Source organism: Aethalodelphis obliquidens, unplaced genomic scaffold (assembly GCF_003676395.1).
Source record: "Aethalodelphis obliquidens isolate GAN/ISIS:26980383/991018 unplaced genomic scaffold, ASM367639v1 scaffold16, whole genome shotgun sequence".
Classification (NCBI taxonomy): domain Eukaryota; kingdom Metazoa; phylum Chordata; class Mammalia; order Artiodactyla; family Delphinidae; genus Aethalodelphis; species Aethalodelphis obliquidens.
In genome coordinates this window covers 15,656,535-15,683,687 of record NW_020837960.1, presented here as the reverse complement: position 1 = coordinate 15,683,687, position 27,153 = coordinate 15,656,535, and the positions used below count along the sequence as shown (strand labels likewise).

The window sequence follows — 27,153 nt, the reverse complement described above, 5'->3', positions numbered from 1 at the left end:
GTATTAAAGGTGAATAAACTGGACTCTTTGTCACTGAAGGACTCATGTTGATCTCACTGCAGTTTTCACCACACACGGGGCCTAAGCTAGATCTGGAGGGATGTTGGTTAACCTAATGCCTGCCTCTCTGGCAGACTGCCTCTTCCCTTTTTTTTTTTTTCATTTTTTGAATCTTAACCTATCTTGTGAAACATGTTTCTTTCTGTTTTCAGGCCTGAGTGGATTTGGTTTTTCTCTTTCCAGGTTGCCTGTGGCTATGCACACACGTTAGTATTAACAGATGAAGGTCAAGTGTATGCTTGGGGCGCAAATTCTTATGGCCAGTTGGGCACTGGCAATAAAAGTAACCAGTCCTACCCTACTCCTGTTGTTGTGGAAAAGGACAGGTAATATGTGCATTTTCAAAATAAGTTCAGTGTTCTTTCGTGATTAAACTAAACTTAGGCATTGTATAGAATTATGGGCAATTGACTGCTAGTATTAGAATATTCTTGAACAAGACCATTCATTCCTTTTTAAAATTGGCTTTAGAATTTTGGGGCAAGTTGATTGATGTTAAATATTTTGTTTTCACATACCCGTATTTCATCTATACCTCCAATAGCTACTTTACACAAACTACAATGACTAAACCTCCAACAGCTTTTCCACATTATTCTTCTTGCTCAAAAAAGACCTTTTCCCCCGCATTCTCATTGTTTTCTATTTCACATTCTTAAGAAGAAGTTGATAACGTTGGAGGTCTATCTTCTATGGTTTAGGAAGATGAAAGTATCTCAGATGGGGGCCGCTACTTATAAAATTTGCCAGTTGAAAAGAATAGGGCTGTTTCATTACTTCAACTCCCAGGCTATCACTGTGAAGCAGAGCAAAATGGTTAAAAAATTAAAACTGAGTTGTGTGCACTTGTTTGCAAGGTTGTATTAAGTGAGTAGCATATCCAGAGTTTTCCCCCAGATTATCCTACTATTTTTGAAGGTCTCTTGAAATTTCTCAAACATGGGTATATCACTGCCTTTTCACTCTTCGTTGCTTGACACAGGAGCACAGAACAAGAACATTTTATTATCTGTTCTATTAGGCCAGGGTTGAAATCATTGTGGAAGTTAATATTGCTGTTTTCATTTTTATTTTACATATTAATTTTTGCTATATCTGATTTTAAGTAAATATATGGACAAATTATTTTGCATTTGTAGCAGTTCTTTTATATGTTTCTACTGGAATATTAGCAATGAAAATGAAGAACCAAATGGTCATTTTCAGCTCCCTTGATTTTCATTTGAGTATTGTGAACCTGGCTGCTTTTATTTAACCTATGTTAAATTGGTTAAAGAACCTTTTTTCCCCCCATATCTTACAGTAAGACCCTAGACTCCTTAAGAATTGGGGAAGAGGAAAGGTAATGAAGGTCACGAGCTGGCAGGCACACAGGAGATGCAGGCAGCCAATGTTACTTTCGTTTCTCTTAAAGGTGGTTCAGAGCCGCTCAGTAAAAAGAGAAGAGACAGTCTTGAGGCTTTGAATAATCACAAAAATGCCTCCAGCTAGCAAATCCAGTCGGTGGGGACTTTTGGTGTTTAGACAAAATAGCGAAGAAGTGTTAAAGGATCAGAGGTAACATGGGTATAAAAACGGACTGTCTGTATGGCGCTTTACCATTTTTCTCGTGCTGCCACATTTAAAATAAACTGAACTCCTCTATCTGGACTCACAGAGTCCGCTGCCGTCTGCCCACCAGCGACGCGCCCCACCTTGCGCCGCCGGTCCTGACAGCCCCAGAGTGCGTGCCAGGTCTTCTGACTGTGGTCACGCTGGGACAGACAGACTGTAGGGCGGCTCAGTGGGAAAGAGCAAAAGAGGCAGAGAAGCAGGGCCCGGAAGTTATGTGAGTGTCAGGGCACGTGGCACTGGAGAGTTCTATTGCTTTCTGTCTTTTTCAAAAACTTCATAACTCAAAACATTTCTTTGAATTATATATGTAAAAAAAAGTAGAAATAGCTAAATACTTGCACACTTGGTCTTGTCCACGTAAACACGATTTTGGCTACGGATGTCAGGGGTGCGTGTTTTGAATGAGATGCTCCCGCTTTTCTCAGTTTTCCGTGCTTGAATTTCAGGTGGTGGTTGCTGAGCTTGCAGGCTCCCCATCGCACAAATATTGCAAGGGAGGAACCTATGGGTTTGCTGGGACTTGTTCGGCACCTACCCGCCCTTTTCAGTGACTGAAACTTTGCAGATATGTTATGACTTATCTCTCGGGAACTCCTGACTCTTGGGGCCCATCACGGGGAGGCTTGGCTAATCAGAACGAACAGCATTGAACTTGGGGCGGGGTGGGTCGTCAGGTCTTGGTTACGTGTTCACAGAAGCAGAAAGGGGAAATTTGTCTACGTGGAATTATTTGCTCAAACAGCAACCCAAGAAAAACCTGATTAAGTCTATTTATGGTGAGGAATGCTAACACTGTTTATGTTCACATAGAAGTGATTTTAATAATTAAAATGATTCTCTTCTCTAACCCAGTCATTCCCAGTCTTTCTGAATTTTCAGTACTTTGATTTACCAGCATGTCTTTAAAGTTCCCTAAAAACACAGCTTAAGTTAGATTGATCTAAAACTAACTTTGCCTTGAATTTTTGTGTATTTTGTGACTTCTTGAGGTCATTATTATGTGTTGGCCTCGTACAGAACCAGGATTGGGAAACAGTGCTCTGGTCTTCTTATAATCATGATTTCTTCTCCATTATTCTCCTCCCTCACAAATTACCTTTTTTCTTTCCTCGTTTTCTGTTTTGCATTCTGTCTCACTCTCTGCTGTTTCATGTCTAGTGCTTCTCAGACATTAAGCTGTGCCATTGTTGCAGATCATTCCGTTGAGGTGACACCAAACCTATTTATTATGAACATATAGTAATTTTTTCCATTAAGAATGGCTACAAAATAAAGTGTGAAATATGCCAGACATCCTGACAGTAAAGGTTAGCTCAGTTTATAGTCATTGTCTGTTGCATGTATGACTGGAAAATCTGAACTTCCATATTTGCTTCTTGGTGTGAATCAGATGTAAGGACAGATGACCTCAGGCAAAGGCAGGGCGCCTTGGCTGATGGTCGAGTCCCAAGCTGAGACCTGAAGCTTCCCTCTAAACCTTCTCCATTCTCGGTTGCTCTAGCAGCTGCTGCAGTCAGCCAAGCCTCAGCCCCACCCCTGACTTCCCGCATGGCACTGGCTGCTCCAGGTAAATGCCCCAAGGCCAATCTCAGGGAGGGCCAGCTTTCCCAGCTTTTCTGCGTCCTTAACCCCTGTGCTGTGGAAGCAGTGTCCCACCTCCTCTAATGAATGGCAAAGGCTGTTCCCCTCTCCCGGAGGCTAATGGTGAACATTTCAGAAGTGAATGTGGGAATGAAGTTATTTTGATTTCCTGATGTTGAGTAGTTTAGCATAGAAGGACACAATTGTGTTCCAATCAGTTACATTTTTCATGGAACGTTATCAGGGAAAAGAGAGGCTGTCATTGTAAGTGGTCTCCCAAAGTGTGAAAGAACATTCCTGACCAAGGACTTTGTGCATGATGACATTGAGGGGCAGTGAGTACATCTGTTGATTGGAACAGAGAGTGTGTGGGCAAAGGTGATTTGAGAGAACGCTGGACATAGATGGAAGGCAAATTAGGGAATGCCTTAAGGTCATGTGTCTGGATTTTTGTCTTATGGGAAGTCAACGAAGGTTTGAATGTAGTGATGAGAATGGTGTTTCAAGAGGATCATTAACCTGCCAGCATTGTGCGATTTAGGTCGGAGGCAGGGAGACCGAAGAGTTGTGTTGGTCCGGGTATGGGTGCTTGATGAGGGTGTGGCAAATGGGAGGCGCTACAAAGAAAGAATTGCTGTTATTCGTCAAGCGGATGTTCTGAAGAAAGAGATACATGAGGAGGGAGAAGTAAAAGATGACCCTGAAGTTCTGAGCCTAAGTCAGTGAGGATGCTGGTACCATTGCCCGAGACAGAATCAAGATGGTACTTCACTTGGGGAAATAGTTTATTTTCTTTAATTCTGTATGGTGGCTTAGTCTGAGAGAAAATAATTATTTTCAACTCAACAAAACAGTGGTTTCCACTAGGAAGTGTTCTGAGAACTACCTGCCTATCAATCGTGAACTTACTGAAATAGGGTCTAACATGTGGTTGATCCCAGAAAACTGCTCTCTTGGGTTCCGGATGATATAGTCCGGTGAGTCAGAACCACTGCACTTACTGTTTGCAGTGTGAGTTGGGGTGACCCACAGCAGGTTTCATTTAACCCTAAAATTGGTAAAGTTTTGATGAAAATATTTATTGACCCTGGGTTGAGATGGCCCAAATCTTTCTGATCTGCTTTAGTAAGTAACGTTTTAAGAAAACAATTAAATCACTTTTTTTTTTCATCTTTGTTTTTGGTCTCTGCTCTCTTGGATTGTATTAATACTTGAATTTCAGAACAGGATGGTACATATTTTTCTGGGCCTACTGGCTAGAAGTGGTAACAAGCAGACCTTCCATAAGTGCCACTGAGGCATAGCTTACATATAAATAACTGTTGGGTGCCTGACAGTTGAGACGCTTAGGTGTCTTAAGTCTTGTTTTTGTTTTTACTCAGTTAGACCTAAGGGAAGAAAAAGTCACCTTGTTTCTTCTCCTGTTTACCGTGTTTACTTGGTGTGTGTTTGTGGACCTAGAATTACAGAGATTGCGGCCTGCCACTCTACCCACACGTCTGCAGCCAAGACGCAGGGAGGGCACGTGTACATGTGGGGCCAGTGCCGGGGCCAGTCGGTGACCCTGCCTCACCTCACCCACTTCTCCTCCACCGACGACGTGTTCGCCTGCTTCGCCACGCCCGCCGTCACCTGGCGCCTCCTGTCCGTGGGTGAGCTGATTGCTGTCCATCGGGGTGGTGGCCTGAAAGCTAGAACGAGAACTTCTGGTGTTTTCATTTTTTGATAGTGAGGACTTTGTTCAGTGCAGTATCAGGCAATTTATTTCCCTCTAATGAGCTCCTGTGAAAGGGAACTCATTGGATCGATTCATTTTTCTCAAAAGTATTAGAAATCAGTATCTCATACTAAATTAAAAGTCCTTTGGATTGCTTTCTGATGGGATTGGGAAACTATAGCTTTTATTTTTAGCTGGTATATTTACTCAGACTTTCAAAAATTTTATTTAGTGTGGTGGTTTGGGACTGTAGTTGTTTTGCCAGATTTATAAGCAGATGTGTCTGAGGTTCTTATCCTTAATGATTGCAGCAGCGGGAATCTGTATTTAGGAAAACAGCGCATAGCTCAGTGGGGCAGTTATTTGGGGAACTGGTGTTTTCGTGTCAGCAGAGCCGTGCTGGGCCTGCATCCTCCTTAGAAAGTGCTGGTGTCGCCCCCCGCCCCCCAGAACCTGACGGCCACCTCACCGTGGCTGAGTCCCTGAAGAGAGAATTTGACAATCCCAGCACCGCAGACCTGAGATTTCTGGTGGATGGAAAGTACATTTATGCACATAAAGTCCTTCTCAAAATTAGGTAAGGAATCATTTATTCCAAGAATTGAAATAAATATGTTTGTTGTTTTCTAGTTCCAAGGAACTATGTTAGGCACGTCTGTGATTCTGAAAAAAGGTAAGGCTCTTTTTGCTCTTATGAGCGTGCCGTGCAGTGGGGTAAACACATTATACGTGGCATTTCTTCTGTATTCTCTGTTTTCTTTTTTTTAATATATATCTTTATTGGAGTATAATTGCTTTACAATGGTGTGTTAGTTTCTGCTGTACAACAAAGTGAATCAGCTATATGTATACGTGGTTCTGGAGGCTAGAAATTCAAGATCAGGGTTGTTCATAGAATGAGTTCTTTCTGAGAGCTCTGAAGAAGAATCTGTTGCATGCCTCTGTCCCAGCTTCTGGTGGTTTGCTGGTAGTCTTTGGCGGCCCTTGGCTTGTGGCAACGTAACTCCAGTCTTCACATGGCATTCTCCCTGTGTCCAAATCCCCCCTTTTGTAAGGATACCAGTCAGATTGGATTAGGGTCCACCCTAATGACCTCCTTTTAACTCAATTACCTCTGTAAAGGTCCTTTCTCCAAATACTGTTATAGTGCGGTTAGGACTCCAGCCTATGAATTTTGGGGATACAATTCAACTCATAACAGGAGGAGAAGAAACAAAATTACTCAGAGTTTATGAAAATAAACCTACCTGATTTCTATAAGTGCTGCTCCGCGGACGTGGTGTGGGAGGGCCCCTGGGAGTTCGTGGCCACAGAGGCAGCCGCCCCGCAGCAGGTTAGCATTTGTAGCCTCGTCGAATAAACGACTGCGGACTTCCGGCCGGCAGGGGAAGCGAGGGGCCCAGGCAAGGACACGAAGTTGCGTGGTGCTGTGTTTTTCCTTTCTCCGTGTTAGTTGTTTCCTCTTTAACCGCCACGGGCTCTTGCGCAGAAGCCAGGACCTGATATGCTTCTTTCTTCCTTCAGGTGTGAGCACTTTCGCTCTTCGTTGGAAGACAGTGAGGATGATATTGTAGAAATGAGTGAATTTTCATATCCTGTTTACCGAGCCTTCCTGGAGTACCTGTACACAGACAGCATCAGCCTGTCCCCCGAGGAGGCTGTAGGTAATTGCCACCAGACTTGACCAAGAGATTGGCAGAAAGGTGCTTCGTGTAGAGCCTAAAAGGAAGTGGCTGTGAGGGTAATCACAGAAGCAGTTCTCCTTTTGTGTGTTGAACCCAAATGCTTTTCCCTTGTTCCCACTTCACACAAAGGTTGACTTGATGGATAAAATGAGATATGGATGAATTATGAAACCATCAGCACTGTGGGACAGGTGCCATTCTTCCTGAATTACTAGATACTGTACACGACTTTTTAGCTCCCACACAGCTGCTGCCTTCAAGATATTTACATTATAAAAATGATAAAATGCATGTAACAGACAGCCCTGCTGGTCTCCGTAACTGTGACTGTCCCTTCGGGACGGCCCACTGTGATCTGGTGCATCACTGCACCTCAGGGTTACTGACGGCAGGAAAGCAGCACAGGGCGTCCAGCGGGCACAAGGTGAAAACATACTAAATTTCAGTTTACAGCTGTCAGCTATGTTGTTGGCCCATGGGACAGAAGAATTAAGGAGTTACTTCTGTAAGGAACTGAAGAAAGAGTTCAGCTCTCAAATCTTTCAATTAAATATTCATTTTACACGTATAAATCCAATAACACTTTTTACCAGATCAGCATTTAATTTTCCTCAGGTAAACAAAAGTCTGATTTCTTAAGTTTTATAGTTTTCCTTCCTTTCTCCCACACTACCTGAGCGCCCGGGGCCCACTATGTGCTGTGCTCCCCTCTGCATCTATGAATGAGACAGACCGACGCCCTGCTCCTGTGGAGCTGCTGCTGGGAGGAGGGAGGCCAGCCCTAAACAAAGAAATAAAAGCAGTCAGTTGGGAGGTCAGGGAAGGCCTCTGTGAGGACATGTGCTGAGCAGAGAGCTGGGGGAAGCATGCAAACGCCCAGGTGAAGAGTGTTCTAAACAAGGGAGACAGCAGGTGCAAGGGTCTGAGACAAGAACACAGGTAGCACATGGAGGAGGGGGGAGGGGGAGGGGAGGAGGAAGAGTGGGGAGGGGGAAGGCCCGAGTGGTTTGGAGGGAGAGAATGAGACCGGCAGTCGGAGGAATTGAGGCCAGGCAGCTGGATCTGGGCAAGACCAGGTACAACCTTGGAGGCCACCGTGAAGGGCTCGAGTTTTATTCTCGGCGTGATGGACAGCCTTGGAAGGTTTTGAGCACGAGGGTTGCGTTATTTAGGATTTGCTTTAGCAGTAAAATGAAAAAAGGAAGTGGCTTAAACAAGACAGTTTCTCTCTCTCTGTCACACAGGGATACAGTGCAAGGCATCCTTACATGTGGCCCCTGCACTCATGTCCAAGACCACATGTGCATTACAGGCAGCAGGATGGAGGAAGGGACAGTGACAAGGGACAAAGGGCAAATCCCAGTGTTGGTTAAGGAAGTCCCACTTCTTTTAAACCATGGACCAGAGATAACCAAGGCCTTAACTCAGCTGCACAGGAAGTTGGGGGAGGTGGTTATTTCTAGATGGTCATGGCTCAGCCACGTAGTCTACGATTTTGGAAGAAAGGGAGAATGGGTTTCTGCACATATGAAGGGAGAGGCACCAGCAGCTTATACTCCAGGGGTGAGAGGATTTGTTTTTAAAAGATCAGTAACTGTAATGGTTGAGGTTTAAGATGGTGGTGCCCTGGGTTAGGGTGGTCTAGCAGTGGAGGTGTTGAAAGAGATCCGATTCTGAATATATCTTAAATAGGGAGCTGACAGGATTTGTTGGTGGATGGGATGTGGGTTTTGAGGGCAAAAGAGAGAAGGATGATTGCTCTGAGGTATTTGGCTTGAGTGTGGAGAGCACCAGGTTTTGCTCTTGAGTTTGAAAAATCAAAGGAGTTTGAGCTGCTTTTCAGATGTCTGCGTGGCAGGTTTTTTTTTTTATGGGCCCGCCCCTAACATTTGCAGGGCCCTGGGTAAGAGTCTAAATGGAGGCCTGTGCACCATTTGTCTAAAAATTTAAAGTTATATGTCAAGCTAAAAAGCTTCAGATAAAATATGTTCAATCCTCATACCTTGAAAAATATACCTTATCAAGAACTGAAAGGCCAGGTAGGAGTTTCAGCTGGAATTTAGAGTTGTAGGACTCGTGGAGTTCTGTGCTGGGACACAGTGGCACAGGAAGGACAGGCCTCTGGCCTCCAGCTCAGGACCTGCCCTCTTTCTTTACCCACCACCGGTTACATCCTGCATCCCAGGGGTGTGTGGGCACCCAGCCTGCATGTCCGTGCTCCAGTCCACCCCCCCGGCCACCCCTGGGCGCTGGGGGCCTGCACGTGGTCTGCAGGGGAGGAAATACCGACATATGTGGCTTCAGGGCTGATTATTCAGGGAACCCCAGGGTCCCAGGAGCACAAAGTGTGGTCTAGGAGTGGGCACTTGGCTCCTTGGCCAGCCTGTGGAGAGGGGGGTGCCTAGAACGGGTGCAGAGCTGGGCCCCCTGGAGTGGAGGCTCAGGGCAGTACCTGTGAGTACACGCATATGGGAGTCTGATGGCTCGGAGTGTGTGGGGCTGTTGATGTGAATTTGGGAGTTGTTGAGAACTGACCAGAAACAATCGGGCCATTCACGACTCTCAAGATTTCAAAAGATTTCAGAGGGCCGTAGGCCTTTCTTCTATAATTTTGATAATATTTGTCATGTTATAGTGAAAGCAAGTTTCTACCAAACTTAGTAGAAATTTCTACCAAATTCTACCACATGTACAAAACTTATTAGCAGATATAAAAACAGTTAATGTTGTAAGGTTGATGAAATCCTGGCTCTCTGTCCTTTGGGCCCTCTATGAAGTACCTTCCGTGAAAGGTTATTGTAAAGTAACCTTTACGTGAAGTAAACGTGACAATATTCTAGAATCAGGATTCAGCTAGCCTTTGGATCAGGTGGCAACCAGGACTGAATTAGACCCAGCGAATGTACCACTCCAAGGGTGCAGTAGGGCTGCTGAGCCCATGGTGCTTGAGCCCCAATCACACAGGGGCCAAAAGCACCCTCACAGTATCTCTATCCAAGCCACATAACCTGAGTGCCACTCATTTCACCAGTGACGAAGTGTTTGTAGCATTCTTTATGCTAATTAACACGTCCTCTAATGAAGATTTAGGTAGCCATAACTGAAGCCCCTGACAAGGGCCTTTCAAATGCAAACTGACCAACCATTCTTTTTTTTTTTTTTTTTTTTGCGGTACGCAGGCCTCTCACTGTTGTGGCCTCTCCCGTTGGGGAGCACACGCTCCGGACGTGTAGGCTCAGCAGCCATGGCTCACGGGCCCAGCCGCTCCGTGGCATGTGGGATCTTCCCAGACCAGGGCACGAACCCGTGTCCCCTGCATCGGCAGGTGGACTCTCAACCACTGCGCCACCAGGGAAGCCCTTGGCCAACCATTCTTGATTGGAGTGCTTCATAGTATCCCTTGGGGTAGACTAAAATTAACTTAACCATCTAAATCACTCTATGTTGAGTTATTGGAAAGCAGATGACAGATAATATAACAGGAATCATCAGTTTTTACAGATGGTATTAAAACTGAGGGGCTGGAGATCATTTAGGGAAATAGTGAAATAAGAGTCTGAATATTGAACTCTGGGGCATTCAGATATGTGGAAGTCAGGAAAAATGGTCCAGCCAGGAGACTGAAGAGTAACTAATGAAGGAAGGCATTTCAAGAAGGGGAGCATCCTTAACCCCATCAAATTCTGTGTAAATGTTGAGTAAGATGAAATCAGAGGAGAGCCCCTTGGATTTGGCACCATGGGAGCCATTAGTGACAATCACAGGTGTGGTGTCAGGGAGCAGAGGGGTTGGGCTTCTGCTTAAGGTGAGGATAGGAGGTGAGAGAACAGAGGCAGAAAACAGAGACCTCTCTCCCCAGGAGGCTCGCTCAGGAGAGGAACAGAGAAATGGGGCAGGGTCGCAGGAGGCCTGAAAGGCATTTCTTTTCTTTTTGAAGAAGATGGGCACTATTACAGCACGTGTGAATGCTGCTGGAGAAGATGTTGATAATTCAGGGGGAGGGCTAACTAGAGCATTTCTAAGGAAAAGACTAGGGCCATTTTCACTTGCTCCTGTTTTCCATAGCTGCTTGTTTGTGTATTGCACTCGCTCAGTGCAGCTGCGTTCTCGGGTAGAGCCACATGCTCAGAGTAAGCCCAAGTCTCTGTTTCCACAGCCCTTCACTGAGGATTATATTCAAAATCATCTCTGACTGAGTGAGTTTAAATCAGGGTGCTTGAGATCACTCCCCTAAGAAACATCTCTTTCCACCAGGATTGCTAGATTTGGCTACATTTTATAGAGAAAATCGTTTGAAAAAACTCTGCCAACAAACTATCAAGCAAGGAATCTGTGAGGAGAATGCCATCGCGCTGCTCTCGGCCGCCGTGAAATATGACGCTCAGGTAAGAAGAGCATCCTTTTTCAAGGAGCTCACCTTCTGGAAGAAATGGTTAGCTGTCTACTTCATGCCTTAAACTAAAAGAAAGTCTAAGTAAATTAAAGATCTGAGGTATACAAATAAAGTACCAGAAAAAATATAAGGGAATGTTTATATAAAGTTAGGGTGGACCTCAAGGGCAGAAACCATAAAAGAAAGGATTGATCTGATCTCGAAAAAACAAAAATGTTTATACACAAAAAAATAAACAGAAAAAACCAAAGTGAGTGATACTCTGGGGAAAATATTTGTAATATCACGAAGCAAGTTCACCATAGTTAATACATAATTCTTAAAAAAAAACAAAAAGAAAACATGAGCAGTTTGATGGAAGAAAATGGACCAAATGGATTTATGAACAAATGCAAAATATAAATGAAAATAAGGTATAATTTTTCAAGTGTCAAACCAGGGAGTCTATTTTTAGAAATAGTATAGGCTCAGGATAATGGGTGTTCTAAACTGCTGAGGAGAATGCAAATTCGTATAATCAGTCTGGGGGTCTGTTTGGTAAAATATGTGTTAAAAGCTTTAAAAATGTAATTCTTTAAGGAATTCAGTTATAGAAACTTATCTTAAGGAAGTAACCATGGATTCAGACAAAGTTTTATCTTCAAAGATGTTTCCTGCAGTGTTGTTTATAATTTTTAAAAATTGGAAAAAGTCAGTGTGAACAGGAAAGGATTGTTTAAACTAAAAAATGTTAATACTATTCAACATATATCATTGACTGAAGAACTGTGCTCCTATTTTTTTAATAAGTATATTTATTTTTATTTTTTAAATAAAAATAGTAAAAAAAATTTTTTTAAGTATAAATAGCTGAATTTAAAAAGACCAAAATTTATTATCTACATAGGAAAAAAGACTGAAAAATACAGTCAGTGGTTATCTTTGAATGGTGGGATTGTGGATGATTTTTATTTCCTTACCTTTGCTTGTTTTTCCTGAAGTTTCTACAGTGACCATGTATTGTTTTGATAATAAAGAAAGGAAAGAAAACTTGTCTTAGAGTTAAATCTTTAGGAAACAGGCCATACTTTTTGGAGTCGATTTCCTTAAGGATATCCTTTCCTTTGGTCAGAAAACAGGGACATTTTAGTCGTGGGCAGAAAAAAGGTTATAACTTCTTTTCTGCTTATATAAGTAATAGTGTGCTTATTAAAGAAAATTTGTAAAATACAAAAAGTATGAGGAAGGAAATGACTCCTCAACCAGAGGACACTAACATTTTCATACAGCTCCTTCTGATTTTTTCCTAGGTTATGTATTGCGTTGGCCAAAAAGTTTGTTTGGGTTTTTCTGTAACATCCTATGGAAAAACCAGAACGAACCTTTTGGCCAACCTAATATATATTTCTAAATACTAGATTTTTTTCACTTAACATTTAAAAAAATCTTACCCACCTTGAAGCATTGACATTTACAAGCATAGTGAATGTTTGTCTTTCATCAAGGTAATAATACTTTGCGCACTTACAATAGGCAGAAGGCTTCATGGCCAGACAATAACTGTGCTTTTTCACGAGTTTGTTTATGTCATGCTGATAATACTGGACTCTGGTGGGCTGCCTCAGATGATGAGATTGTGGGCATATAGTGTTTCCATCTGAACTAGAATTAATGTCCAAGACTTTTTCATATTCCCTGTTTATGTGAATTATTTGTATGGTTACCATTCAGCCCTGTTTTCTAGAAAGCAGGCTCCCTGAGCAAATGGCAAGGACTTTGTTTTGCTCACAACCATATCCCTAGTGCCTAGGATAGTGCCTGACACATAGTATGTGCTCATTAAATATTTGTTTAATGAATGTCCAACTTTGCCTGTAGAGGCACTGTATTTTACTACAGGCTGTCTGTGTGTGGTACCCTAAATTAGTGTAATAGACCACAAGTAAAATAGACTCAATGTATACTTAATATAAAAGTTTTTATAAATAAAGAACAGTATATTTGAGTTGACTAGTATTGTTACTTGCTGACTCTAATAAGCAAGAAATGGACCTTTTCAGCAAATTATCCCTCATGCTTGACTACACTTAATACGTAATTAATACACACCAGGGATTATTTGAAGCACAGTTCATATCTCGTTTAGTTCTCAAAAGAACCTTGTTAAGAATATATGTATTATTATTATTTGTTCCAGTTTACAAATGAGGAAGCTGAATCTCAGAGAGATTAAGTAAATTCTTAGTAAGCTAATAATTGTAAAGCTGGAATGCAATCCAGTATTGGACAGATTTCAAAACCACACATTTTACTACAATTCTCTATTGCCCCCATATTTTAAAATCAGCAATGTTTATTCATTGATTCAACAAATATTCCCTGAGTGCCCATTAAGTGCCTGGCGTGGTTCTAGACACTAAGGGTACATGAAGTGAACAAAACAGACCAAAATCTCTGCCCTCCTGGAACTTTCTGGTGAGGGCAATAGATGACGAATACAATACATGGTCTGTTAGGTGGTGATAAGTGATATAAAAAAGTAAGTTAGAGAAGGGCAGTGGGGCAGTGGGGGGCAGGCTGAGATTAAAGCTGAAGTTTTCAGTCGTGGTCTGGGACGGAAGGAAGGTCTCACTTAGAAGGAGACTCGAGCAAAGACGTTAAGGAGCATGGCAGGAGCTGCGTCAGGAGGGCAGCAGAGCCCCGGGTCTGAGGCATATCAGAGTCTCCGCAGGCTGGCCTGACTTCAGCTCTCATTTCTCTCAGACCAAAAAAGTGTCCAGCCACCTTATTTCTGATCTCAGGTTTGAAGATCTAATCAAGAGAATCCCTACAGTACTGTTTTTTGGCCTGGTGTACATTACAGTAAGCCAGAAATCACCACTCTGTGGAGTTTCTCTTAGCAGAAAGTCGTGATTTCTTCAAAGCATTTTCCCACTTCAGATTATTGAAGCTATGTGTGATCTGATGAAATCTAATCATCCCAGCCTTTATCTTCTTGTAAAGGAGAAAGAGCAGTGGCCCGTTAATGACTGCAGAGAAGCATTTCCCAAGATGACTGTTTTATGGCTTAAGCTTTTCTCACAAACTCCTTACAGGTAAAACTACTTAAGCCCCTAGAAGAATATAAAAGAGGAGTGTTGGGCTCAACATAAAGAAAATCTTTTAAACAATTTACTCAGTGCATTCATGCAATAAATAAATATTTATTAAACAGACAAACAAGAGGAATGTCGTACTCTGCATAAATATTGAAAGTGGAATGAACAAAACATCTAGGCGCCTATCTGGGAAAAAAAAGTCTCATTTTCTGCATTGGTTAGTGTGGAGGCACTTGAATGCTTTACTCTGTTAATTAAATTTTTGCAAGCATAGATTCATATTAGCTATATAGTTTTACAGCTGTTCTTTAGGCATTGCTGTCCCATTGCCTTCTGCTGGCCATCAAATCCTTTTTCCTTGCCTATGTGTTTTAGGAGTTTTTGTGCTACGTTGCATTGCATTGGGATATGTGAACTTGTTAAAACAAATTTGTTCGTTTTATTTGTTAAATTTCTGTTGTCATTCCTAGGATTTAGAAGAATTCTGCTTCAGGTTTTGCATAAACCATTTGACTGTAGTAACACAGACGTCAGGCTTTGCAGAAATGGACCATGATCTCTTGAAGAACTTTATCAGCAAAGCAAGCAGAGTTGGAGCCTTTAAAAATTAATCCTCACCTGCAGGAAAGAATTTTTAGCATTTCCATTTTCCCTGCAAAAGCCAGAGAATAATTTCTCTTTAATAGTATTTATGATGAGCTACATTTGGCTGAATACTTAATGTTCTGTCAAAAGAAGGATGGTGGTCAGTCTTCCCCACCTTTTGAAATCCACAATCTAGAGAAAAGGCATTAAATGCTCTCTGATCAGATGGGACTAAGCTCAAGGGAATAAAGTTGAAATGTCTTACTATACTTACCGTTTCCTCTTTCGAGTCACTTAAGTTGGAGACTTTTGGTAGGTACATGGGTCTAAGTATATGCTATTCTGGCCAGATTTCCATATTCAACAGGCTGATACCACATAGATAGCTTGACAAGGAATGCTGTCACTACCACACCTGCAGCATTCAGCACAGTGTCTTGCATAGAGTAAGGCACTCAGCTTATACAAATCTTAATTATGCCCCGAGAACAGCTTTATTTGTGGGATACTGGATGAAGGAATAACTTTCACAAAACAAATTTAAAACGTCTGAGGCTCATATTCTTCTGTACATCGTTCTAAGAAATAGTGGCTAATTTAGAGCGTTAATTGGAATTCACAAAAGGCCTTAGCAATTAAATTGTCAAAGACCCAAGGGCTAATTTTAATTCTGTCTTTACTCTGAGTCATTAATTTCTCACACGGGGTTATCGAATAAGAAGTGTACTATCTTTGAGTGAATGTTGTTTCTGGGCTCATTTGCCTTACATAATTGCACAATGTCCTTTACTTCTGTGTTAAGAGAGATTTGCCTCTGTAAGTAGAAATGATTTTGTTTTTCTTGTAGTTGACTTTTATGTCACTATAAAACAGGTCTTTTAACTTGGCACAGTGTAATTATAAAGTACTAGCCGAAAAGGAACTACGCTTACATTTCATGGACAGCACTAGTAAGAAAGAGATGAATTTATACCGTTTAGATCAAGTTACCCAACTACAAATGAGAAAATGGAACAGGATGTAGGATGTAGAGTCTCCTAACATGTACTTTCACAATATGATACTATGTAGGGAAACAAACCTCTTTTGGAAACCTTGTTCTGATGCTGAACCGTTTGATAATAAAGTGCTTATTTGCAGATAATAGAACAAATGTGTGTGTGTTTTCATTCTTCAGAAGCAGCAAGATTCTGTCAACCTTATGTCTCTTCGATGTACACAAATCCATTTGATATAAGCTTATTTTTTAAAGCAGTTACTCAGATAAGGCATCATAGCGAAGCCTACCCTAAAACGCAAATGGCTTCTAAACAACTAATTCTAATCAACTGTTCGTATGATTGCCCATGTTCTTTATTGGTGAGGTCACTTTTGAATCCTTAGTTTCTTTTTGTTTATCTGTTTTTGCAGACCTTGTCTGGTAGAGGCAGAGGAGTCTCGATGCCTCCAGTTCTAAATCAGAATCCCATTTTTGGAACTGTGTAGTATTTGTTATTTTATTGGGTTGGCCAAAAAGTTCGTTCTGGTTTTTTTCCGTAAGATGTTACAGCCTTACACCATTTGTCTGTAGTTTTAGTAGGTTAGCTGTTCTCTCCAGCAAAGAAACATTGAGGCCTGGGTATTACCAGTCGCCATCAGTTCTCACAGTCAGACGTCCACAGGCTTCATTTCCGACTCGTTCTCCTCAGCCCACTATGCTCACTGTCACTGACCAAAAAGCCTTTATATTTTACAGAGTCTTCCCAAACCTCCTCTTCCTCTTTCTTGCCCTTTTCTGACAGGGTCTTCTGAATTCAATGCCTTTTTCTTTTATGAACTCATTTCATGGAAATACTGGACCACCCAAAGGGAACAGGTAAGTTTATTTAGGGATGTAAAATGGATTACCCTCCACGAGACTCCCCAGCGGGTCACTGCTCTGCCAGAGTACACGTTAGTAAGAAGGGGTGGGTGGAGCTTTATCTAGATTTCCTCTAAGCTTGTTATGTGTAGGCTGCACTGCTCTGTATCTCCGTGCTGCTTATCTCTGGGCACAACAGAATAATCTATGAAACTTTTACAAAATATAGATTCAAGGATTCTAAGTATGTTTACGAAGCTCCCCAAGTAATTCTGATGTTTAGCCAAGGATGAGAATCGTTGGTTTAGCTCTTAAGACCTGGGATGCCAAACAATAAGGAAGGGCTGATTTTAGACCAGTTGGAGATGACAGATGAGTCCCGTGGTTACATCTCTCTGAAAAAACATGCTTTCTCTCTGGTCTTTGAGGATAGGCTGGCCATCAGTGCTCCTATATGAAGGATAATATCACTTTATTTCCTTCATTTCTTTCTAACAGATGAGTGTTTGTAGAGCTCAGAAACCCTAAGTTTAGTCAGGGATATGTGGGAGGGAAGGTCCATTTTCATAATGACACTACATCAGAAGTCAGTGGATCCGTTAAGTTCATCTTACATTTTCCATCCTTAAGTTTTGTTTCCTCTCTGCTCACACAAGAAATTCAATGTTTTAGTGCTTCCAATATAATTTCACCCAAACTTACACAGAGAGAGGTTTAGGTTTTACAGGAATAAAGTAGCATCCTCATCTGCTGAGAGTGGTTTGTGAAGATACCATTCAGTGCTTTTTAAAAAGGGTTAAATGTTTTCATCTGAGACCTGAAGAAACTGCCAGTCATTCTAGACCATAACCTGGTGAGTGTTAGACACAGAATTCTTGACCAGTGATGATGAAAAAGAGGCAATTACAAACTACATAGTCTTATCTATCTTATGAGTCCTCCCTGTGCTATTACCACAACAAACAGGTTGGGAGAACTGTAAAGAGAGAGGAAAAACCATACCGTGCTGTCATTTGTAATTCAGTCTTTGCCAAAGCATAAAAACATAAACCATAATGACTTTCTCTCACTAAATTCAGTTAAAATCATAACATTTTGTTTAGAAAGTAACTGATATTGGTCTGTGGAATAAATTTAACTTTCACAGTAAATTGTCATCATACGTCAATACTAGACTGTAAGTATAGTTCCAAGATAATGGACACAAAAAAGTATTTCTAAGAATAGATGACTATTCCAGCTTATTAAAAGAGTTGTTTTAATTCCTTTCAGACATTATACAGTGTTACTATATTTCTATTTAAGACCCCATACTTGTGGAAATTTGCTATGTCTAGAGGCAAGGTTTCAGGTTGTCCTGTAAAACATTTATTTAGTCCAAAGGAAAATTCTACCGAATAAATCCTTGCCAATGCCACGTACGCTGTCTGGCCCAAAAATGAGGAACAAAAATATGCTTCTACGGGCAAGCTTCTAGGAAATCATCCGGACGGTCATAGAACTGATACTCCCCGCCGCCCACCATTTGTACCAGAAAACTGTAATGAATAAAGTAAATACTGAATTTGAACTTGTCCCTTTCATTATAAGGACCTTTAATTACTGGAATACTAAATTAATCTCCAGAAGTGATCAGTTTTCTATCATCCAGACTAAAAATTTCTAATGTTATAAAGGCTGCTTGATTTTTCCCTGACCTAAGAGACTGCATTTCATGGAAGATCTGCATCCAACGTAAATACAGTCCCAGTACTGAGGTATACCTGCTGCTTTTCCTGCTGGAACTTCCTTATTTGCCTTTCTTCCTTCAGGGACAAACATGCTGCTGTTCCAGAAGGAGGGACGTTTACTGTCCACCTGTTTTTGAGAAATCATATTACTTCAACTCAAGATTATCCCTTGGTACCAGACGGGTTTCTTCATTTTTTTGGAGTTTAGTATGATCATATGGTACATATATTATATAATATATGTACGTGATAATAACATATATATAATATATAATAATATAATATATATAATATTATAATAATATATGTACATATATATATATACATCTACCTAAGCAGGGCCTAGGTTAGCTCCCCCAAATCAATGCATTAATGGTGAAACAAGACTCTTCCCACAAGTGGGATAAAGCTTCTCAAAAGCTCTATGCCAGTTTAGATATGCTTTTGATGCCCTATGCCAGGTTAGATGTTTTTGATGCCATGTGACTTTTGGCACCAAACACACAGAACCACTTGGTTTTGAAAGCTTTTTGGATTTCAGAACTGCAGATAAAGGACTGCAGACTTATATATATATGTGAAGGATGCTTGGAAGGAAAGGCCTTTATAAACTCTGTGTTAGATGAAAAGAGATACTTGCCCCCCTGCCCCAACTCCTTTTCTTAAAACTCTCCATCTTACTATGACATCTTATGTTTCCTCAGACACACCCGATGCACACCCACCTCTGAGCACTGGCTTCTTCCTCTCTGTGTTCTGTTCTACCCCCTCTGGTGCCTGGCTCACTCCCTCACCCTCTGCAACACTTGGCTCAAATAGCACCTCGGCAAGTCTTGCCCTGACCACTGTCCTTTAAGTGTTAAAACTCCTCTCCCTACCGGTACTCCCTGCTCTCCCCCCGGCACGTCTTTCTCCACAGAACTTATTACAATCACATATACTATATTCCTCCTTTATTTATTCGTTTGCTCTCTTTTCCCGAAACTAGAATTAGAATGTAAGTTCCACAGAGAGGGGGAATCTTAATTTTATTTACTTGTTGTATCACATTTTAGAATGTGCCTGAAATACAGTAGGTACTCAATACATGGCATTTTCAAAGAGAAAGAGAATATCGTTTCTACATACTTGGAAAACATACAGAAAACATACCTTTTTTCCCCCCTACATACGGGCTTCTTCTAGATGCTACAACTATAGTAGTAGGTAAGGCCAGCCAGGTTGATGCCAGGGTGGGTAAACAGGCAATAGGCAACCCAAGTAAGGCAGTTTCTGACGGTGATGAATGCTGTTACACTTTTGAAGGAGAGTGGCACAGTACAGAGGAAGGATTTTAGCTTGGGTGTCAAGGAAGGCCTCTGAGCTGAGCCCTGAAAGACAAGAGGAAACCAGCTAAGCAAAATCCTGGGGGAGGAGCACGCTGGACAGAAGGAACAGCAAATGTAAAAGCCTGAGGTAGGGATGGGCTTGGCGTCATAAGAGAAGACGGCCAGTGGGGGTAAAGCACAGTGAGCAGGGAGAAAGTAGCCCGAGAACAGGACGGAGAAGAAGGTAGGGGCCGCTTCCCAGGCCCCGATCAGGAGTCTGAATACTTCAAGGAGAGGAGCAAAGTGAATCAATTTATATTTTAAAGGGGTCTTTAAGGAGTAGAAAGGTAAAGAGGAAAGAGAGGGAAGTGGAGACCAGTTAGAAGTCTTTAACAGTGGTCCAGACAACAGCTAATAGAAGACTCAGGATTTTATCTTGAGCAAGTAAGTGTTTAATAACATGGGAAAAGACTAGGGTAGAAAAGGGTGTTTTTGTTTGATTTTGGTTTGTATTTTGAGAAGCTGGGTGGGGAGGAGGGGTAGGAATCAGCGGCTCTGTTGGCTGTGAGAGCTCTGACCTCCATGAAGAGGTCAGGCTGGAGAAATAAATCTGGGATTCATCAGCATATAAAGCCCATTCTTAAAGGCTAAGAACGGATGAGATACTAGGAGAGAATTTAGATACCGAAGAGAACGTTAGTGCACTTAATACAAAGACCACATCAGACCATTAAGACTCTTAACAACTAATTTATTTAAAAATAGACAAACTATTGTTAATCGTAGAAAATAGTAACAGCGATTTTAAATGTACAGTTTTAACCAATACAAAAAGCAATAAAGCAATATCTGAAGCCTTATTTAAGAAATCTCAATACATGATCTCTGAAGTTCCTTAAGTTCTGACACTAATTCTAACATGAACTTATTAGCAAAAGACTCAGAAATGTGGTAAGCCCTTGACCTAAAAACTAACTGATTTGTTTGATATGCATGCAAAAATGAATGAGGAAATGAGATAAAGCTTTCTAGTGCCTTTGCTATCAAGATAACTGTCAAAAAAATAAGTTTGCAACTTAACTGAGCACAAAATAAAGTTTTTTTTTCTAACAAATAAGACCAGGTTTCTTTTTAAAAAGAACTCTGAGTTTAGACAAAGTAATTTTCCTAAAAGCTAGTAGATGCTACCTTAAATACCACCTATTTTAAATTATACCATCTCTAAATAAGTTAATCACACAAGATATTTAAATACACCTTTAGGTGTTGGAGGGGGGAGCGCCTCTTTTCTAATGCAGCTGTTTTAAATTGAAGCTTTTGCACAAAATCAGAGAGAAACATTAATGCCTATCCCAAAGACCTTTTGTTACCCGCGTTTTGGATGAGAAATGATGCGGCTTTGAAAATGCCAGTGTTAGACCATGCTGAATTAAGAAAAAAAAAAGGACAACTGCTAGTTCAAAAGATACATGGAAGATATGTACCATTCCAGAACAAACACACCCTCTTCCCTCATTCAGGAGGGCAGAGTAATTGCTGAGATGTAATTATATAACTCTCTAAGAAAAAAATTAAGGCTCCTATAGTTAACAGTCTGTTTGTGGAGTAAAATTATTTTGTGTCTTGATGCTTCGGGACCCAGAAACGTTAGAAAGTGCACTTGGGATATACTGTATTAGGGTCCTCTGCAGCAAAGCTCTAGCTGAACACTTTATTTTCCAAGCACTAGATGGGTACTTCATGAATTCAGTGATCTGAATGGTATAAAAACCAAGAGTACTATTAATAACTCTTTATTTTAAAACATGAGTTGGAGGAAGAAAAGAATAAATTTTTACAAGTCCTGAGGTATGAAATCTGTATCAGTAGTATGACAGTATCTCATATGTTTATACTTTGCTTTCTGTTTGTATTTAAAAACTAATATTTATAAAACAAACACACAGTACATCCATTTAGTTTCCATGAGTAAACTAAAATCTAATGGGTAAAAATTAGTAATTTTTCCCTAGTTTCTAATATATGTTTTAGCACAAGAGCTCAGGATCATTTGGGCGAATGGGGGCAGTCAGCCAAATTGCATTTGGAAGACAAGACGCATTTTCTAAGGGTGTTCATGTTAAGTTAAAAAAAATAAATATAAATTAATAAAAATAAGAGCAAACATCACATACATGCCACAAGAGAAGACAAAGTACTCAGATAGGCACAGGTTGTGAGGACTCTCACTCCCAGGGGATCCTGCCACCATTTGTAAAGCAGAGCAATTATAAGTAAAACCCCTACATACGAACGAGTTCCATTCAGAGCGTGCTTCATAAGACCAATTTGTTTGTAAGTCCAGCGAAGTTAGCCTAGGTACCCAACTAACACAATCGGCTATATAGTACTGTACTGTAATAGCTTTATAATACTTTTCACACAAATAATACATAAAAAACCAACAAACACAAAAAATAAAGAAAACATTTTTAATCTTACAGTACAGTACCTTGAAAAGTACAGTAGTACAGTACAACAGCTGGCACATGGGCTGGCATCGCCTGAAGAGGCAAGAAGAGTTACTGACTGAAAGAGAGAAAGGAGGTGGGAGATGGTAGAGCTGAAGGATCGTCAGCAATAGGAGACGGAAGGCAAGCTGCAATTTCACTCACGCCTGACATTAATGGCACAGGTTCTGGTTCCTTGCTGGATTCAATTGTTCACATCTTTGAAAGTTCATATCTTGAAGGTTCGTATGTAGGGGACTTACTGTATTTTGGAAATGGAAACATCTGCTAAAGCTTTTTAAATGGCAGGACTGGCACAGGATTTTCAATCTTGAACAATAACAATGCATGTTCTAGTGACTACAATGTTGCAAGTGGCTTAGGAATCCCCTGCACAAATATTCAACTGTGCTATCCACAAAAAGAGCTGAAGGTATGTATCAAATGTGGCCGTAAACAGAACCTGGGAGAGTTCTACAGTCAGATCTGTGGGAGACAATGAAGCCGGAGATGTACAGGGTGCCCACCAAGGTCGTGAGGTCCTCACTTTTCTTCCCTGTTTGAGGTATCCGTGCTATCATTCATTTTCTGCTTTTGCATTCGTGTTCGAGTAGATGCTAAAACAAGGATGAAGAAATGTTAACAGCACTGACGGTGCTGGGTAAGCTGGTAAAGGGCTGCCACATATGTTATGCTTACGCCAAACTGATGGAGCCCAGGGCCTCGCAAAAGCAGTGGTTTCGTTTTTTAAATCATACATCCCCATCAGCAAATTTTTTTCCAAGCAGTACCACTAAATGTATGTATGTATGTATGTATGTATGCATATGTGTCTAAATTATAAGACACACACACCCCAAACATTAAAATAGATGAGATAAAGACAAATATTCTAACAGTCTCTTTATGTACCCCCAAAAGGTGGTCTTACACACACCCAAGTGTGCCCAACTTTGTAGGCCACTGTTCTAGAGATGATATGGTTAAGTTTGGCACCTGAGCAAAACAGAATTCTGGGCTGGTCTGCTGAAGTGAGTGTTATTCTTCATGAAGCCAGGAATTCCCTTGTGTTTGGAGACACGCTGCAAGTACTGCAAACACATCAGCTCACAGCTCATTTAATTTGGACATGGACATTTAAAAATACATTATTAATTACAACACAAAAACAGAATGCTTCTCTTAAATAATTTAAAAAATCTTAACTTGATTTTAGAGGTGGGCAAAGGCTCTTCATAAAGAAGCACAAAACACTCACGCTTGGTAAAGAAAGGAGTGACTCAGTCTCCCCTTCTGGCCCTTCCACTCTGAGCAATCTAGCACTGTGTCATGATCTTCTTCTGAATACAGTTTTTTTTGAGGAAAGCTGAAGAGCAACCTGGAGAATTCCTTATCCTCATGGGTTAAAACTCCTGCTACCTCTCCTCAATTTTCAGCTGCACAAAGGCCCTGAACTTCAGCCCGGCAGAGGGAATTCCTGGTCATAGCTAAGTGTGTCACTGCGAAATGTACTGACTACAGCAACTGAGCTCTTCTATAAGAAAATATACACGTTTTTACAGCTTTCTGCTCCTTTTAAAATGCATATTTGTGGGTTCCAAAATGCTTCCACATGTTTTTAAGGTCTGATTTTGGTTATAAGCTTCATGTCTATTTTCATGCACTGGGGGGAAAAGCTACAACTATTTAAAAGTTAAAACAGGAGTATATTAGTTGATGTAAAATCCAAAAAGAGATCCATTTATAACCACAAAATTTAATTTAGTTTCAACAGTACTCTTCAAAATAATACACATAGAAATATGGTTTAAAAAATCAAAAGTATTTTTAAAAACACTTTATATTTCAAAGTTAGTATCTACAGAGACATTGAGAGAAAGCCCCTTTTTAAAAAGTCACATTTTAATTGGTACTGTTCTTACTGATATGTCCTATGACCTAGGAATGAGAGTTTTAATTCTTATTATCTCCTAAATATTTGTCTTCTTTCCAAGACCCAGCTCTGCTTCCTGTTAATGGGTCTGGCACCAGATTATCAGGAAATGTCACACTCACCCTCACGGCTACCTCTCTAAGACATCGCAGTAGCAGTCAGTGCACACGGATCTTTTTCTTAATGTGCTTCCCATCTACTATACTTGGGTTAATCTTTCATAGTGTCAGAGTAGCTTAGGAGAGAAGTCCATTTGCCTTAACATTCCAAACTTAAGTCACTCTGTATAACTTGGAAAATGCTCTTGTGTTCTTTATCAAAATTCTGATTTCCAGTAATGAAAAACTTTTGTTTAAAATAAGTTCTAAAACTTGCAAATTAGGGAAGTTCAGTAATAGCAGAATAAAAGATTATTCTTTAAATAAGGGTGATGATGTTTATATATGCTAAGTTTATGACATTCTTGCCCACATCCAATACTCTTAAATAAAGGTACCTCATTACAATTCTGCTATCCTAAAATATTTTCTAACCACAGCCATTCGTGTTGAAGATTTGGTTTCACTTCTTGGTCTTCCCGCACAGATTTTAGGAAGGATGAAGACGACCTTCACTTTGCATCACACATCTAACCCATACAGGCTAGTAAACAACACATGCTTGAGCGAATTATATCTTGAACGCATAACCAAGTCACTAATTGAAGAGATTCTATAAATTTATTCTTTTATAATGTGAAAAGGCTTTCTGCAATGTAAATGACTGTTCATTTACATAAGGTTTAATGATAAGTACTTACTCATTTCTGCCAGTTTCTGTTGAAATTTGGACTCCCCTGGGAGATGTTTACTGCAGATTTAAAAAATGCAAAATATTTCATATGTATATGTATAAATGAAAACCTCAGATTTCCAATAACTATGTTTTCAATGACTTTTTATGCTCTTATTTTAGTGAGTAGCTTTTAATTTCAAAGGTTTATAAATCGAACATCTAAAATATAAATGTCACAAATTTATGATCCTAGATATTTTTTCAGTGGTTCTTATGAAACACAGTAGCATTTTTCAAGAGTAAGCATTTAAAAATCTAATGTTAATCAAAACTAACAAAATTTTATCAATAGCTTTGTAAAAAAATGACCAGATTTTTAACATCTGATATTTTCAATTAATTTCAGTAGATTTACATGGTGCTTTTAACTTTGGGATGCAGTCACACCTACTATTTTGAGCAATCCTCATAATTTCCAAATAAAACTGGCATGAGAAGGACTGGTGTAAGTCGGGAGTAGGGCTGGCACTCTGGGTTCTCCCGATGACCAGCTCAGCTCCTGAAAAACGGCTCCTACCTTCCATCTGCTTCATCCGATCCTTCAATGTCAAAGCGCAGTTTTTTCAGTGGTTTAGGAGGGTTGCTTCCTTCAGCACTTCTTTTGAGCACACGGTCGCTGTTACACACCATTTGATTTATTTTCTGGAACTTCTCAGAAGTCTGCAAATTATGGAATTCTTTATTTTAAATCATTAAATGCCACCACTTTGCTTAGCAACCCCTAATTGCAGGTTTGAGGTAGGTCAACAATCAGGCAGAGGTAATATCTGCATTTTAATTTTCTGCCTTTATGGACCAAATAAGAGATGTGAAAAATGTCAAAATCAGACTAACTGCACCTAACTCTGCCCCAATTAAATACCTGCTATTTTCAAACCCTCCTATGTCTTCCCAACAACTCTGATGACTACTCCAAAAGTCCTAGTTCCTCGTTTTCAGAACCTACTCACACACAAAACTAGGGCTACTTCTCAGAAGCATGCAAAGTTGGAACAGCTTCCTGGAACCTTATTTTTGACAGATTTTTTTTTTTCTTTTTAGAGCACAGCATAACCGGAAAGAATGTCACAGGAATTTAATAAGCGATGTTTAGTGAATAACAATTTGGGGCTCACTTTATGGGTATCATGTTGACAAGTCATACTATATTTGAAGCCATTATTGACGTATTGTTAGGATAAAAGCTTTGGTAAGAAATACCAAAGGGGGCACAATACCTTATTTGATCCAAAGGACAAACACATGGAAAAACTCTATGTCTTGTCTATCTATTTCAGAACCAGAGTGAGGTGATAATCTCAGTGATGTGTATTAACACATTTATTTGAACTCAAGAATGAAGTCAGACTTTCTGATAGAAATTAAATGTGATTTGACTTATTTGACAGTAAGGATTAGCTTTGCTAATTATGCTTTATTTTCCAAAAATTAAATGAACTAAGTTTCAAAAAAATTAAATGCAAAACCAGATTTTGATGGAAAATATATTTAGAGCACATGTACAATATGATAGAAACAAAATTCTGGGCACCTATTAAATTTATAAGATTTTCAGTTATCAGCTTTAAAATATGGAAGTACATATAACATTTTCTCAATTCTTTTAGAGGCTATGGCAAGCAAAAAAGTTTGAAGACCACTACTCTATACTTATCCAGATCCAATCCTATTTATGTGGTCCATATCCCCTTTGTGAAGCCTGACAGCTGCAGCCTATATTGAGCTAAACATCACAGCATTTACTATTTGTAACAAACATTTTAACATTTGGTCTTTTAGTACACAAACATTTATGGTTCTCTAGTTATTTCATTTGGGGTAGTGCAGCAGGCAGATGCTAGAATGGCTCTCACTAATCCTCATCTCCTTGAGTGTGGGTTGGACCTGGTGGTGTCTTGCTCCTGACAAAATAATGTGGCAAAAGTGATGGAAAGTCACTTCCAAGATTACAAGAGTGACTTCCATTTCGCTTGTTTGTCTCCCTCGTTCCCTGCCTCCCTCTCTTGGAGTCCTTGCTCTGGGAGAAGCAAACTGCTATGTTGTGAGTAGCCTGTCACCCTACGGACAAGCCCACGTGTCAAGGAACTGATGGCTTGGACCAGTAGCCATCGAGGATCAGCCAACAGCCATATGAATGAGTCTCTGAGAGGTCATCCTCCAGGTGAGCCTGGAGATAAGTGCAGCTCCAGGTGATACACTGACTGCAGCCTTGTCTGGAGAGACCCTGGATCCTAAGCCATGCCTGCGTACTGACCCACAGAAACTGAGATGAAAAAAGGTTTAAGTTACTAAGTTTGGGGGTGATTTG

The 27,153-nt window shown here is 40.4% G+C and overlaps 2 protein-coding genes across 11 annotated transcripts in view; one reads left to right on the top strand and one right to left on the bottom strand.

The window, feature by feature from the left end:
* The window catches only part of RCBTB2 (RCC1 and BTB domain containing protein 2), a 37,257-nt gene extending 21,399 nt beyond the window's left edge, over positions 1 to 15,858 (top strand). For all 6 annotated transcript variants that reach the window (XM_027116295.1, XM_027116293.1, XM_027116294.1 and 3 more), the window contains 6 exons: positions 244 to 386; positions 4,717 to 4,907; positions 5,423 to 5,549; positions 6,497 to 6,636; positions 10,912 to 11,042; positions 14,598 to 15,858. In XM_027116295.1, the coding sequence (XP_026972096.1) occupies positions 244 to 386; positions 4,717 to 4,907; positions 5,423 to 5,549; positions 6,497 to 6,636; positions 10,912 to 11,042; positions 14,598 to 14,738 (873 nt within the window). In that variant the 3' untranslated portion in view covers positions 14,739 to 15,858. The remainder of the gene's footprint in view (positions 1 to 243; positions 387 to 4,716; positions 4,908 to 5,422; positions 5,550 to 6,496; positions 6,637 to 10,911; positions 11,043 to 14,597) is intronic.
* Positions 15,859 to 17,643: 1,785 nt separating this feature from the next.
* RB1 (RB transcriptional corepressor 1) overlaps positions 17,644 to 27,153 on the bottom strand; it is a 135,354-nt gene continuing 125,844 nt past the window's right edge. For 3 of the 5 annotated variants that reach the window (XM_027116284.1, XM_027116288.1, XM_027116289.1), the window contains 3 exons: positions 25,363 to 25,505; positions 24,811 to 24,860; positions 19,294 to 19,652 (listed from right to left, as the gene is read on the bottom strand). In XM_027116284.1, the coding sequence (XP_026972085.1) occupies positions 19,477 to 19,652; positions 24,811 to 24,860; positions 25,363 to 25,505 (369 nt within the window). In that variant the 3' untranslated portion in view covers positions 19,294 to 19,476. Of the gene's footprint in view, positions 18,410 to 19,293; positions 19,653 to 22,333; positions 22,696 to 24,810; positions 24,861 to 25,362; positions 25,506 to 27,153 lie in introns of those variants that run through there. The other 2 variants (XM_027116285.1, XM_027116287.1) reach the window with 2 other exon arrangements.